The 15579-nt window shown below is 38.1% G+C and overlaps 2 protein-coding genes across 5 annotated transcripts in view; both read right to left on the minus strand.

The window, feature by feature from the left end:
- WDR19 (WD repeat domain 19) overlaps window positions 1-2263 on the minus strand; it is a 38110-nt gene extending 35847 nt beyond the window's left edge. The window contains exons 1-3 of the mRNA XM_041402832.1: window positions 2154-2263; window positions 2004-2069; window positions 393-518 (exon numbers count right to left, since the gene is read on the minus strand). Coding sequence (XP_041258766.1) covers window positions 393-505 — 113 coding nt within the window. The 5' untranslated portion in view covers window positions 506-518; window positions 2004-2069; window positions 2154-2263. The remainder of the gene's footprint in view (window positions 1-392; window positions 519-2003; window positions 2070-2153) is intronic.
- A 1661-nt stretch (window positions 2264-3924) lies between these two features.
- The window catches only part of KLHL5 (kelch like family member 5), a 51231-nt gene continuing 39576 nt past the window's right edge, over window positions 3925-15579 (minus strand). For all 4 annotated transcript variants that reach the window (XM_041402984.1, XM_041402986.1, XM_041402983.1 and 1 more), the window contains 6 exons: window positions 14333-14519; window positions 13211-13435; window positions 12733-12895; window positions 9985-10197; window positions 7529-7700; window positions 3925-5442 (listed from right to left, as the gene is read on the minus strand). In XM_041402984.1, the coding sequence (XP_041258918.1) occupies window positions 5386-5442; window positions 7529-7700; window positions 9985-10197; window positions 12733-12895; window positions 13211-13435; window positions 14333-14519 (1017 nt within the window). In that variant the 3' untranslated portion in view covers window positions 3925-5385. The remainder of the gene's footprint in view (window positions 5443-7528; window positions 7701-9984; window positions 10198-12732; window positions 12896-13210; window positions 13436-14332; window positions 14520-15579) is intronic.

Consider the following 15579-nt stretch of genomic DNA (forward strand, 5'->3'; position numbering starts at 1 on the left):
TACCACTTCCCTCACTTTTAAGCTCCCTCTAGCTGGTGTGAAAGACTTAGGAGAAAGAGTAGCAAGTGCAGATACATGAAAAATTTACCCATCCTTGTTGCTACCACAAAGTTGAAACATTGAAGAGAAGCTCTCTAGAGACAATGGCACTGCTGACATTCAAAAAATAAACAAACACCCTGTAACCCCCAAAATCCCCATCCACAACAAACACTTCAAAACCAGAAAATCATATAAAAATAATTTAGCAATGAACTGTAGCATATTCGTTTAATTAGTATATATATTATGAGGACTCTAATAAAAAGATGATCTTGAAATATAGCCTCCACATCAAAAAGTCACAGTGGTCCAAGTCTTTAAATACCCATGTTAAAAAAAAAAATTCTTACCTCATGCCACTGTCTACTTGGCTTGTTTTGTTTGTGATTGCATCCCACAGAAATATGGTGCTAGATTTGTCTGTGATTATTGCTAAAGTATCTCCATCCTTATCCCAATCCATAGCAACACAGTTACTGAAGAAAAAAAAATCACTAGGAATGTTAAAATGCGTTTGTAAGTGTACAGAAACAGCCAGTACTATGCAACTGAGGCCCTACTTTCCCCTTCTCCTCCCCTGCAAACCCAGACTGCAGATTTATCTGTAAACTAGATCTATAGCAGCCCCACTCTTATTCAAACCTCACTGATGACAGGGACTGAGAGGAAGGTCATAAAAGACACCGCTACCTATGTTCTAGTACTTGAAATACTGTCACTTTGATTTTCAAGAGACACTGAGAGTCCTCTGTAAGGCTGTGGTTTGTTAGAAGCTATTCGGAGTTGGAAATATTTTTCTGGTAATACACCTCTGATTCCACACAGCTTTCCTCACTTTGGACAGTTTTCTGGAGAGAACGTGCATTTATCACACATTGTGCAAAACACTGCACAGAGAGCTGGGCCACAGATGTTACCAAGCAAAAGGGACTGACACAGCCAGACCATATTATGAATGACACCTAACCCAAACAGCAAGGTGTGATGGTCAGTGAAATACATGTGAGTCTGGTAAAGACAATGAGAATTGCATCTCCTGGTTTGGTGCAAGGTGGCAACTACCATGAACTACAAAGACTGGATTTCTAGACTTCTTGGGGAACTAAGTGATTCTGGCTCATATTTACCAATGACACAGGGCTATATAAGTGATAGTCTGGAAATTTAAGTTATACTCTTGATTAGAGGTTTCAGCCTTAAAGACCATGGGAGTTTTGCCTTGACTAAGGGGTTTATTTTAATCAAAATTCATCAGGTAGTTAGAAATAAAATAAAAAACTTCCATGAGGACTAAGAACAGCTGAAGTGCTAAGAGAGAGGAACAGTACACAAATGAAACTAACATTAGGTATTAATGGTGCTCAATAAAAATGTATTTACTGAGCAAACAAATATGATGACCCAATGTCACGCCATTTGTTTCCCTAGAGAGGTTTCCCCTGGTCCATATCCAGCCTGTTCCTATGGTCTCACTGCCTTTTCAGAAGTTCAACATATCTCCCAAAGTACCTAAGTTTTTAGATTTAATCTGAAAAAATCCAGTTTGTAAACTCCCATACCACTCTCTGATGTGAACCAAAGTGTGATAAGCTTTGAAAAAAGTATCACCTTGACCTAAAGCAACAATGCCAATGTGTACATTTATGCCACTAATGTAAACAGAAGCACTAAACCAAAGAAGTATCTTTCTTCAGCAAAGCCATGACAACAAATCGTTAGAAAATCAACAGTAGCAAGAATGCAAGGATATATTGCACACAACCTCATTATGATTCTTCTTAGTGTGATAGGTCTTTTTTTTACATTTTAATTACATAATTTGTCTCCTCTGCCAGGTATGTTCACCAGAGATAGTATATCATCCTACAAATTTCTCGCACTGTCTAATGTACCTCACCAGAAGAGAAGCATTTTTAAAGAAAACAACAAAGAAAAAAATATAAACCTATCTTAGTACCTACCCCGGCAGGTTGATTTCATTTCTCTTCTGACCATGACGATCAAAAATTTTCACAGAACGATCACCTCTAAAAAAGATTAATATATAGAATAATTCCCTTTCTTTACCAGTAATTTTGATAGAAAAATGCAATGAATAGTTGCAGTCTTACCCTATTACAGCAAGAAAATTTCCTAAAGTTTTCTGCCAAGTAAACTGCACAGGAGAACCAGACCAAGATTTTTCATACAGACTGAATACTTGCTGGGAAAAAAAAAAAAAAGGTAGGAAATGATACATCTTAAAATCATAATATATAAGAATACTACAGCTGCCTAGCATGTTAGCAACTGAGTACTGTGGAGGTAAACCCCGCCCCCCCCCAAACAATCCAAATCCAACTTTTGTGTGATTCCAATGCACTGAAGTACCAAAATCCCAGATAAACATTCTTTCAATTTGAGTGGAAAAAACTGAAGTTTCTGCTGCTGGGTGTTCACATAGAGAACTGCAACTCTATTAATAATAAACTATTATTTTTGCCTCTTATTTACAAGAATAAAAATTGCATGAGGCTCTCCCCTTCTAGTTCAAAGACCACATTGGTAATAGTTCTCTAAATTTAATGGAGAAGCCTGGGACCAGAAAGCATCCTTAGTTTGCAAAGACTGAAGACTCAACATTCACTCTTTTAGAGATAGGCAACCTTTTTGTTACTCTGAATTGCTGGGTCTTAAAAGCTAAGATCTCAAACCAACACAATATAGAAAGAGATTCTGACTTCCAACAGAGAAAACTTCTGAACATCCTTTTCCTTTCACACCACCCACAGATATTTTTCTGTAACCTGGGTGTAAGATAAAGCCCACAAGTTGGTTTCACAGCTTGCTATCGTGACTTATATCCCTACATGTCATAAGATAAACACCAACGCCTGCTGTCCACCAAACGCCTGTGAGGTTTCCTCACAGGTCCTTATCCCTTCTTTTTGGGTCAATGTCAACTGAGGCATTCTTCACACTGAATCTGTGTTCTGCTCACAAAAACAGCAAAACCACAACCACCACATGCCGCAGTCATAAACGACATCTGACAATGACGTTGGATTTTGAAAAATAATTTAAGGAGGAGGGCTTGTGTGAAAGATGATTTGAGGGATGAAGCACCTCTCCATCTATGAGGAAAGGCTGAGAGAATTGGGAATGCTCAGCCTGGAGAAGTAAAGGCTTTGGCGTGACCTAATTGTGGGCTTTTAGTACCGGAGGAAACATACAAGACAGACCGACTACTACACGGGCATGCAGCCACAGAACGAGGGGGAATGGCTTCAAACTGAGACAGTAGCTTCAGATTAGTTACTAAGACGTATTTGCGGCGAGGGTGGAGAGGCACTAGTACCGGTTTCCCGCACAAGTTGTGGACACCTCATCCGTGGAAACGTACAGGGCCAGGCTGGAATGGAGCCCTGGGCTAGCGGAAGATGTGCCTGCCCCTCGCAGAGGTGTTTCAGCTGGGTGCCCTTTAAGCTCCCTTCTGCCCGAAGTCTCTCCACGCGAAAGTAAACAAACGCGGGAGTGCAGGCAAGCACACCAGGCCGCCTGCCGCTCGCTAGCGGCCCTTCCCGCCGCGCCTCCCTCCCCGCACAGGCCGCAAGCGCCACGGCCCGCTCGCTCCGCGGGGCGGGACCCGCGCCCCCCGCCCGCCCCACCCCACCCTGGGCGCATGCGCCGCCCGCCCACGGCGCCGCGGTTACCGCGGAGACGGAGCGGGCCGGCCCCGGCCCCGGCCTCGGCCCCGGCCCCCCGCGGGAGGAGCTCTGCGTGAGGCCGCGGCCCCCAGAGCGGGCTGCGGGCGCTTCTCAGAGGACAAGGAGGGTTTTAGACCGCAGGCATGCAGAACGGGCTTCTAAGCCAGGGAATAAAGGCACACAACCCGCCAGCAAAGCCTCTTGAGATCAGCTGTATTCCAACTGCAAAGCTTCATCACAAAGTGTCACCGATTTCTTTTAAAACAATAAATAGTTCGCCGAGAGCGTTAAAACACATGTTTAAAATTACAAATGTACAAAGGACTTTGGGTATCGGGCACTTCAAACTTAAAAAAAAAAAAAAAAAAAAACCCAAAACATTCGTTGAGTTCACATCTTCCCGTTTTTCAGGCGCGGTGCTGTTCGGGGAACATAAGGGACAAGGCACGTAAAAGCAAATACAAAAAGACTTCTCCCGAGAACATTTAGACCATCCAAAGCAATTCGGTGTAACAGCAGAGGGCTCGAGAAAGGCAAATTATGAAGTATCTTAAAAAATTAGGTAACTGTTAAATAAGGTAACTAATTTGATACAGCCCTGCGAGGAGCACTTCACTGTCCTGTAAGATGCTGAACATGCTTAAATGGTGGCAGCTGAGCATCTGGCAGGACTGGGCCCTTTACATTTTTAAATAACCTTACAGGAAAGACAGACAATTTCTTCATCTTATAAAATTATACTTCTCATAGTAGTGCAAAGCCTCATTTAAAAATGTAATTAGTCTAGATGTAATGGAATGCTTCAAAAATTCCAAAGTGCAAATATAAAACGTAAATTGGTTAATTGTTAATCACACTTTAGAATTCTTCCAATAATGCACACAAACAGCAAAGTAAATACAAGAACCAAAGCAGAGAAAAAGGTATGATGTTCCACATCTTGCATAACAACTTTGAAAATCCAAAAAGTACACTGGATGTCAAAAATACCTGTCAGAAATTATTAAATAGCAGGTTTCTGTTAGCATAAGACAATATTTAAAATAAGGCTTTGGTTAAATAAAAAGTTTGCTAAACTAGGAATGATGCTAAAAAGTGCAAAAGATTCACCAAATACACAACTTCATTTCCAAGGCAGACATTACACCTGCCATTTACAACAGTTTGCATTGGTTTGCTAGCCTGCCTTGTAGTTACTCAGATACCTATTTGCATTTATTACAGGCAAATTAAATCTATGGGGTCCAATCCTATAACTCGTTTCATCCAGAGATAGACCCAGCTATATCAAAGTATATCCATTTATAGCATCATTGCTCTGCATTTAGGGAAATCAAGGCCCCGGAACCATAACATTTGATTATGATAGTGAGTTCACTCATTTTCTTAGCACTTCCTAAACAGAAGTCCTCTACGGCCAACTGGCTGGTTGCAGTTGACTTTCTTACAAGTAGAATTTTGTAACATATGCATAACAAAAGTTTTAAAAAAGTGCTTAATATTGGTCCATAAGAACATCATGTCAGCTTCAGACCAAACACTTTGCTGTGGTAGATATCCTGCACTTGGTGTTGATTGGTGCATTTGTAGTTTGCTTGAGGAAAAAGTAATCCTCTGAGTCTACACAGGAGAATGTCACCTTCCCAGAGAAAGTAATTCAGAGTTTTACAGTCACAACACATGCTCCAGCTCTTCCTAAGCACAGTGGTGCAACCTGTAAACAAACAAACAAATTATCTGTGAGATAAATGCAGTCAGTTTTACGTAATTTCTCCCCTAATTATACGGCTGCAGCAGAATGACAGTATCACCCATGCTCTGTTAACATGACTTAGAAATTAGTCCAAAATTGGATACAAACACAAAGAAAAGGTAAAGATATTTTGTATAAGAGTGAAGCACTCTGAAAACAATAGCAAGTCCCAATGATGTCAAGCAATTCTTATTGATAATTTCAATTATTCAGTATTGCAGGAAAAAGAAACCTTTGTTATAGTACAAACTGGATACCTGAGCTAGACAGTCAGACAATTGAGTAAAGGGTGGTAAAATAATGCATTTCTCAGAAACAGAAAATGCCTAAAATTATAGGGGGCAACCTCTCCTTTTTACTTGATTATTTGATAAAATCCTGTTAAGAGTTCTTGAAATCAGAATAAATTTACCAGTCTTTATTCTTTAATTGCAAACAGAATTTACTTCTGGCAAGACCCAGAATTTACTTCTGGCAAGAACTTCTGCTGAGATTCTGCTGGACTTGAACGGAGGCCAGTAGTTTCTAACATTCCCTTTTCCTTCCCCTTTTAACTTTCATAGTAATGCAATGTATGTGAATAGCACACCAAGTAGTACAGAGACTATCCTGAAGACAAAAAAAGCTGTTTATGCCAACTCCCCTATTTCTTTTTTTCCCAGGAGTAATAGACTTTTATAGAGCTGTCTGTGGCTCTGACACAGACAGAATTTTCACCTGAGAAAATTCCACTGCCTTCTCCTGAGTTGTGTGAAGATGAAGAGGTGGCAGACTGCTGACATAACAAGAGAAGGAAGGTACACAAGTATTTCCTAATTCCCCTGGGAAAAGTTTGAAGCTATCCTATATACTGGGATTGTGGCAGTCAGTGAGCCATAGAGGGTCAAGGCTAAGGATACAGAGGTGCATACAGATGGTCACCACCTAGACATGTGAGATTCATTTAGATGCAATGGTGACAAGCACAGTTTCTCTCCTCTGGTGAGAAGCAGTTTTTGTCCTCTGATACACCTTTTTTTTAATTTAGCAGGACTAACAATGCCATGGGCTGGCATACCAGGGAATGCCCCAAGCTCTTATGATCCTCCTTGATGATTTGTGTTTTAGGAGCTTGCAGCAGTATGAAATGGAGGGAAATGGACATCTGAGTTTTTTTTGTGTTCCAGTGATTTTTATAAACAGCAGTTTAGTTCTCTTTTTAAATTAAGAATTTGGGGCTATTACCAGAAGAACATATTCAGGTGGCTCAGAATTCAGTAGCCTAAATACTGGTGTGTGGTGCTACTACAGATGAGCTTGGACATTCATCCTGGTCTGCAACTGGACTGCAGGAGGGCCTTGGTGTCCCATAGAGTCTGTGCTGCATCTGCCAACCTTTTGTGGATGTAGACGCTTTAGGGTATCTCAAATGGCATTAGATACCAAAGGACAGTCAGCTCAGATGTCCTTGTGTGTGCTCTTCCCAAAGAGAGACACATTTCTGGAGCTGTACAAAAGTAACCAAGCTCTGAACTGACAGTAATAGTTTCTGGGCATGAACTGTAGAATTATTTTCATTTTAAAACTGCAAAAAGAAAAATGGGTAAAGGCTTTCTGGAACCTGCATGCACTCCACATAGCATTCACCTCAGGAAGGGAATATTTGTGAAAAAATGACCAAAACCTTGACGAAATAAATGTTGAAAGACACATTAGAGCTAAAAATAATTTACATTTATCATTTATCTTCAGAACAGGAAGCCATGTAAACAGAATCCTTTATGACAGTTTGGGGAATGTGGCAATACATTTTATTAAAAGTAGCTGAAATTGTCAAAGAAAATAGCTATACTCTTGAAAAAGAAAGGAGGGCAGTTTATTGGAAATTAACAACTGTCTGTTCAAGAGAAGTCATCTCAAAATGGTACACAAAGGAAAAAAAGAGACTCACAACAGACTAGTAAGAAACTCCTTTTTAGAGAAGGAATATTTGAATTCTACTTGCAAAAGGAGGCACATTTGAAATAACAATATTAATAGTAGTGTATGGTCTGATCAGGAACTATACCTGTGTCCATTCATTTGTCTGGGGATCATAAGACTCCACGGTATTAAGATATGTTTGCCCATCATATCCTCCAACAGCGTACAACTTGTCACCAAGAAGACACACTCCCACTGCATCTCTGCTAATGCTCATGGAGGCCACAGCAGTCCACATGTCTGTTTTGGGATCATACCTGAAAGATAATTTGTGTTATGCTCTAAAACTGTTACCAAAATTCAACAACAAATGTACTGGAGTTGATGCTACCAAGGTAGTAGAAAACAGGACAGCACAGATCTGGGTGTCATTTCAAAGGACTCTCCCCCCTCAATTTGTCTCCCTTTGAAACTGTTTCTTTAATCATCTGGTAACACAAGTCACCATTAGCCAGATATCTACTTTGTGATGCTTTCCAGATAGTCATACAGCCATCAACAGCTGCTCTTAATACATTTTGTATGTCTAAACATACCATGCCACAAACAGTTCTGCTGCTACACTGCAGCAGAGCAAGTTCTTGCTTTAAGTATGTCAAAGCACAGGCTGGCAAAATTTGGTTTGGTACTAAGATTATCAATTTCAAAAATATGACCCCCAAAAGTGGTTTGAGAAAATTGTATGGGAAATGCAAAATCCTTAAGACAATTTACAACACTTTTGAAATCAGAAGTATCAGCACAATAAACAGCCGACGGTTTAATGAAAAAAATTGTGTGACTCTAGAACATTATCAACATTCTTTACAAGTAAAATTGAGAATTACATAGGAGACTCCATGCTATGCTTATGGCAAGGAATATATTTTAATCTGACTAAAAGAGACAATCTTTTTTTAAGAGCGCAGATGCTTTCAGCAGAACTAATGTAATTACAGAGCTCTGAAGGGCTGTAAGAAACTGTACAAAGAAAATAATTATTTGGTTAAGATCATACTTGCTAAAAACAAGTTGAAAGACAGTAGTCTTAATTTTTTTGAATGAAGAGCATAGATACAAAGAGCTCTAACAATTTTATTTGCTGTCCTATAGCAAAGTATTACACAAATGCATGCAAGCATAACTGTAACACGAAAACACTACTTGAAACACACATGCAAATAGAAGAGGGTGATTAGTAAGCTAAATGTAGAAATTACTTTTCCAATTATTTTGTAATTTATAAGCAATTGTATTTATCTGGAAATAGCAACTTCTGTTGCAAAATATAATTTAGAAGTTTAGTGTGGTTATAAAAGCCTGATTTTTAAAATTAATATTTCTTAATTCTTTAATTTTTTTAAGGAACTAGTTCCATGAATTTGATGGTCTTCAATTTCAACTCACTTAAAGAGCAAGGACAAAATGCATTAGAAGATGATTCCTATTTATTAAAGTCATGAGTTCTGTAACTTGGTTTCAGAAAATACTGACGTAGAAAAATACACAGACACCGCTTCTCTTGGGTTTCTGATTATCTGTATAGCCCTAAAAATTTGGTATTTGTTGAGAAGTAACTTCCTATCTGCAAACCTTTCTGCGGTCTTTTCAATGCAACGTCCACATGTTAAGGGCTATGGGCCACGCTGTGTTTTCAGGTCTACTAGGACTCCAAAAGTTTGAAAACTACAGCTCTCTTGTGGTGACTTTTTGTGGTGTGGGGTTTTGTTGTTGTTGTTGTTTTGGTTTGGTTTGTGGTTTTTTGTTTGTTTGGGGTTTTTTGGGGGTAAAGGGTAGACTATATTCCTGGCATGAATAAATTCAGTAAAAGAAGAATATGGGCAATGAGGACTTACTCTAAGTGTTGGGAGGTAACAGGAAAGAAGTAAAGTTTTACAGCTGGTGGTGGGAGAGCAGGGAGAGAATTAAAGCATAGTTCAGAAATACCTAAAATGCCAGTGAAGATTTAATACAGTGAATTATGAAGTATGTACTATCTTTCAAAATTATTTTATGTATCACGTGTATTTCTGCAATTTGTGATACAGTCATTCATTAATCACTTTACAGAAAGATATACCAACCTAGGAATGTCTGAATTACATGCCAATTTCCCAGTGCCATTAGGGGGTACAAAAAAGAATTAGATATATAAAGATCCACAAAACCTTACTGTTAATTAATTTGAAAGTTGTTATATGAATAAATTCAGAATTCTTGTGTGAAAGAAGATCTGCTTCATTTTTAAAAGCATTCAATTCCACGTTGTTTCAGTTATCAAACATAATTCATTCAATGAGACTGTTAAAATAATCTAGATGAATTGCATTAAGAAGAATTTGCTTTAAATACCCTGTCCTGGTAACATTTTGAATCATAGTATGCCTACACAGCATATTTTTATATGTAAGTTTCCTCTGTTCATGCTAAAAATAGCACCTATTTTACTGGGTTTCTACTTGCAGCTCTTTCCATAAATCACCCGATAGACCAGCACTATGAGAATCCCATGGCAGGATTATAATAATTATAATTATTATTAATCCTCCGTCAGGACATTACCTTTCCACGCAGTCTGACAGCCTGGATGTTAAGTTGGATGCTGGAGCATCGTGGCCACCTATTGCATACAAGAACCCGTTCCAGGTGGTTACACCTACACCACCTCTTCTTTTTGACATCTGAGCACAGAGAGTCCATTTGTTTGTATGAGGATCAAAACATTCTACTGACTTAAGACAAGAACTTCCATCTCGACCACCAACTGCATAAAGCCTACAAAGTAAAACAAAAAAAAAAAAGAAGAAAATAAATGCTGTCTGAAGAAGACAGTTTCTAATGAAACATGAAGGATTACAAGTTTGTTAAATAGGGAAGTTCAGAAGACTTTCAACTTTCAGTAGACTGCTCTGTTGTGAAAACTCAGGCAAGATTTTGCTCCAATATTTTCCTATTGTAACAATCAATGCATAAAAACAACAATTTACAGAAAATGGAATATCTTACACAGCATTTATATTCCAACCTATGCCTATAGCTAACAATGTCAAAATTACATATGTGACTTGCAGGGTCAGAAGGACAAATTCAGTAGTGGATCTGTGCATGCACCATCTCTGCCTCATCTTAGGCATTCAAGTGCTTTTCTGGACCAGGGTTTTAGTTCATGACTGACAGCACTGCCTTAAATCCCTCACACCCACTAGGTGGCCCAATTTGCTTAGTCCTAAGAAAAAGGTTTCTAGCATTTGGTACAAAGGATTTCAGTTATTTGCAAGGGCTGACTGAAATGAATGGGAAAAAAATTGGGTTTAGGAGGACTCAGTCACAGATGAACCTTTAAAACTAATCAAATAATCAAACTTCACAAAGAGGATATGAACAGAATTCATGAGCAATCTAGGTATAGCAGCAGACATGTCCAGCACTATTATTTGGAAAAGTAGGAACACAGAAGCCATTCTAAAAAGGAAGCAATGCATCAGAAGTAAAATCCAATGAGAAATCACCTCAAATGATTTCAGAGCCTAAGAAAGGCTAAATAATCACACATACATTAGAAACTGTAGATAATGATAGTGTGAATTTACAATGGTTCCCATGAAGCACTATTCAAGATGTCCTCAGTTTGGGTAATATTAGTGTTTGGTTTTTTAAATATACTGACCAAGGAACTTAAATACAAACATCTTGTAAATATGGTTGATCTAGTCCTTCTCAGTAACAATTTTAATAAGCTAAAAAAAATCCACGGAAGTTTCTTTGTTTAGTAATACAGCTTGTTTAAGGTAAGGAATATATTGAAGGTTTCTGTAAAACTCTGTTGTATTTCCATAAAGTTCATTAAAAAAATCAATCCTTTATGCAACATAACATTTACGAAGCTCCCAACTTTACTTTCCCTCAAAACATGGAGTTTTGATCATTTATGCAGTGATTTCACATTCTGGACATGGAGAAAGCCATATTAACTTCACTATATGAAGATTTTGATCCAATCACTGAAACTTACCAAATTACAGACAGACATACAGGAAAGTGCACAAATTACTGCTCCTGCATCTGAAATGCTGCACATGTTTTAAAAAGGTCAGCTGTAGTGATCTTTTGTTGTTGCCTCCATTAAGAGTCTAGGCAATGTTCTATAATAATAGGGAAATGTGAGGCTCTAATTCTGGTGCTTTTCATCACATCTGGGACCCACTGATGAATATACAGCAAGCTTAAGACCCAGCTTAGGTATCTGAGACTGCAGTTGCAAGGCAGCCAAGGCACTTTGCTTGCTGGTCGTTCAAGTTCATCCCTCCTTCCTGTAGGCAGTGAGCATTTCCACTCATTCTTGGACTTATTCCAGATCTTAGAGAACATTTTGTAGGTGCCTTTCAGCAGTACTAATTTACCAGTGACTAGGCTTCCAAAATAAAAAAAAGTGTGAAAAAACTTTTTTACCTGGCAGCATTCAAGTAGCTCAAAGAAGATGAACAGATAGTGCATAAACAGGAAGTGAAAATTTGTGGACAATAGAGTGTAAATATTCTGCCACAAACACAATACTACTCAGTAAATCAGTAGCTTTTGTCTGCTGTGTCACCCTGGCAAAATATGGCTTGCACCTCTCTCCACTCCCAAAGCAGGGGCACTTCTTTAGTAAGAATTCCATCTCCAACTGCGTATGTGCATACGCAGGTGAAACTCAGCTTAATTAAGGGTGAAGCAAGAGACTGAATTTGTTAATTTAGCTTGAATTGCTAACTTAGCTTGGTTTAATCACTGAGTAGCCTTAGTATATTTAGTGCTGATGCAGTAAGTGCATTCATAATCAGCAGCTCCAAATCTGCATTTCTGTAACTTCAAAAAACCACTGTTTGTGGATCTGTGATTGTTAAAGTATTGAATGCAACCAGACTTACAGCACTGAACTGCTTATAAACAGAAATTAGGTCCAGCTGCACCCAGCCCCTGTGATCTCTGGGGATGCAGCTGGAATGCAGGGGGGATTATTTTCTGCCAGATTTCATACTCTAATGCAGCAGGTTCCTGGTATAAGAAAGCTCTTGCCATACGGAAGCAAGTCCAGCTGACTGTCACTAGGATGATGAGGGCCCTAGTACACTTGGCATACAGCTGTAAGGCTGTGGAGAGGCTTGCTTGACCCAGCACAGTATCTCTTCTGTGAACGAAAAAACTTGGTTCTTAATGCTACTAACTGGTATCTATCAAGAGAAATTATTAATAGTAATTTAAGATGGTCTTTTAATTACATTAAAATAATGAAATTTTAAATTTAAAAACAGAAATTCCTTCACATACTTTCCATTTAATATTGCTACACCAACGGTGCTCCTGGGAGTTGACATGCTAGCTACAAAGTTCCACTGGCGAGCCTGTGGATCCCATCTTTCCACTGTATTCAGGTAGCTCCAGCCATCATGTCCTCCTACAGCATACATGGGACCTTCCAACACAGCTACTCCTAAAATACAGATATGAAAACAATTAAGGGGAATAAAGATCAGACAATTAAGAGGAATAAAGATCAGAATTTCTTAGTGACAGTCCAGTGTGCACCACAAAACTGAAAAGAAAAAAAAATTCATTTTGGTAGCTGATGCTACCAAATACAATCTTTAATACAATCTGAAGAAGAAAGGACATTGAATAAGCAGTTGGCATCTAAACAAAATTTCTACCCCCTCCCCTAAACTTCATTTCTGAATGTTTTTTTGACCAATCCTAACAAGGTAACCTTTAAAAAATATGCAGTCAGGCTTTACAGAACTGTACTTACCAAGACCATGACGATGAGTGGACATCGGTGGCATTACACTCCAAGTTTTTGATCTAGGGTTGTAGCACTCCACAGTATTCAATGTTTTCAATCCATCTCTGCCACCAACAACAAACAATTTATCATCTAAGACTGCAACTCCAAACTGTAATCTTCGTCCATTCATGTTTGCAACTGGAGTCCATGTGTTGGTACGAAGTTCGTATTTTTCAATGCTTGTGGCTCCTGATGACAATATATGCAAGTTGCATATGGAAAAACAAAAAGTTCTGAAGCATTAGGATAGTTTTTATTTTAGCAATATGCTGATTCCCGCAAGACATCATGATATTCTGCAGCATATTCTTAAGTCTGTGTAGACAAATAGTCTTTTTTGACTTCCTCAGCAATTACCTGCATCATTACAAAGGATAACTTTCTTGGTGCTTTTCAAGACAAAAATGAGGTTTTGTAACTGCTTTGCAGAATCAAGCCTTTAGAAATAGAAATATTAGGAATATAAACTAGCCATGTGGAATGCAATTATATATTGAAATCAACTGTTCTGTAATATTAGACAAAAAAGCTGATGGTATGTGCAAACAGCTTTAAAACAACAAAATAAAGAAAATACTTTCTCTGCTGTAAATTTTCTAACGTACCAGATTCCTTCCAATTACCATTAAAAAGTATGGAATTTTCTATGAAAAAGATAATCCAAGTAGTTGTGACAGAACTATTTAACAATTGGTCAAAATATTTTTGTTGTTTTGGCTTTTTTTTTTTTAAGCATGTGTAGGTCACCTTTGTGGCCTTTCAGACCTTTTCTTCCTTTTCCAAATTACTGTCCCCTCAAGTAAATAAAGATCAGTTTGTATTCAATTAAACACTTCACTACTCAGTAATCAGCTATTCCTATGGTAATTTCAAATCAGAACTCTAGATTCCAGAATATTTACAGCAGTCTCAAAGACATATAGGCCTTTATAACCTAATAAACAGTATACACTTTAGATGTTTCATGTTCTGTACTGCAGAATCCTTGAATGTTAGATTTAACAGGCTGTAAAAAAAAATCTACCAAACATTTCTTTTAAAAAGAACCATAACAGCTCATCAGCTAAACATTACATAAGCCAATACCTTTTGTTGCATCCATTCCTCCAACTGCAAACAAAACGCCCACTGTAGATTTTCTAGGTTTGGTGCGAGGGCTTTGCAACATAGGTCGTCTCTCTGGCAACAGATGGTACTTCATTGCTTCCATAATGAGTTTTTGACATTCAATGTCATCCCTAAAGAGTGCGTTGTTCTCCATGTCTGCCAAAAACTGTGAAAAACAAAGCAAATCAAACAAGCTGTATTGCTATAAACCACAGAAAAATAAAACCATGATTACCAAGAGAGTATTTTATACAAACACTTTCACTGCCTGATTTAAAATCTCTGTATTTTCAAAATGGTCATATAAAAAAAAGGCTAGGGTAAAAATAAACTTCTAATAAACAGAACATTCACATTTTGAGCAAAACCATCAAATAAATAAATGAATGAATAAATATTTAAAGAGGAAGGCCATCTGATCTTAATGGATGATTTAAGCTTAATGGTCCAAAGGAAGGAAACATAATCTCCTTAAGTTCCAGTGCTGTGCAGGAATGTTCAAGAAAATGAAAACAGGTTCTGGGTAAGTAAGTCAGTTCAACCTTATGCTTTTATTCCCAAATGCATCCAGTGCAGAGGTCTGTAAAAGCCCTTTCAGCACACGCTGAATATTTTAATATATATTTTGTTCCTCACCCTGACAGTGACCAAGATCACAGAGTATCACTTCATAAAAGCCTTTGTTAAAATTTTTATATCAAGCTTGCAAGCAAATTTGGCAACTTTTCAATATTAAATATTAATAAAATTCAACAGAAGTTTTTAAGTTCCAAGATTCTGGAGTGGTTTATACTCCATATTTATCAAACTGCAGGAAAAAAATTATTATGTTGAGAGTCACATTGTAATTATTAGAAGTCGGGAAACTGGCATTTTTCTGAGCTGCACAACATGGCAGGAATAACAGAGAAATAAATTAAGTGCCCCACTGGGATTTGGACATATGTCAGAAAAAGAGAGAGAAAAAAATGCAAATGCCTCTGAAAAGTCAAAATCCAAACACTTTATTAGAATATTAGACATGCAAGTCCACAAAACAGAATGAGATGTCTTTATTGAGCTGTTGACAGCCAACCACTAACAGGTACAAAACTGCTGTGACATCAGTCATCATAAGTACTAAAGGGACTTGCTGTGAAACAGATGTGCACAATATGGTTTTATATAAAAAAGCTGCCTTAGGGCTGCGAAGTGGCAAATATGATAACCATGTTTCCAGAAGGGAT

Source organism: Onychostruthus taczanowskii, unplaced genomic scaffold, assembly GCF_017590055.1.
Source record: "Onychostruthus taczanowskii isolate IOZ18803 unplaced genomic scaffold, ASM1759005v1 scaffold2, whole genome shotgun sequence".
Taxonomy (NCBI): Eukaryota; Metazoa; Chordata; class Aves; order Passeriformes; family Passeridae; genus Onychostruthus; species Onychostruthus taczanowskii.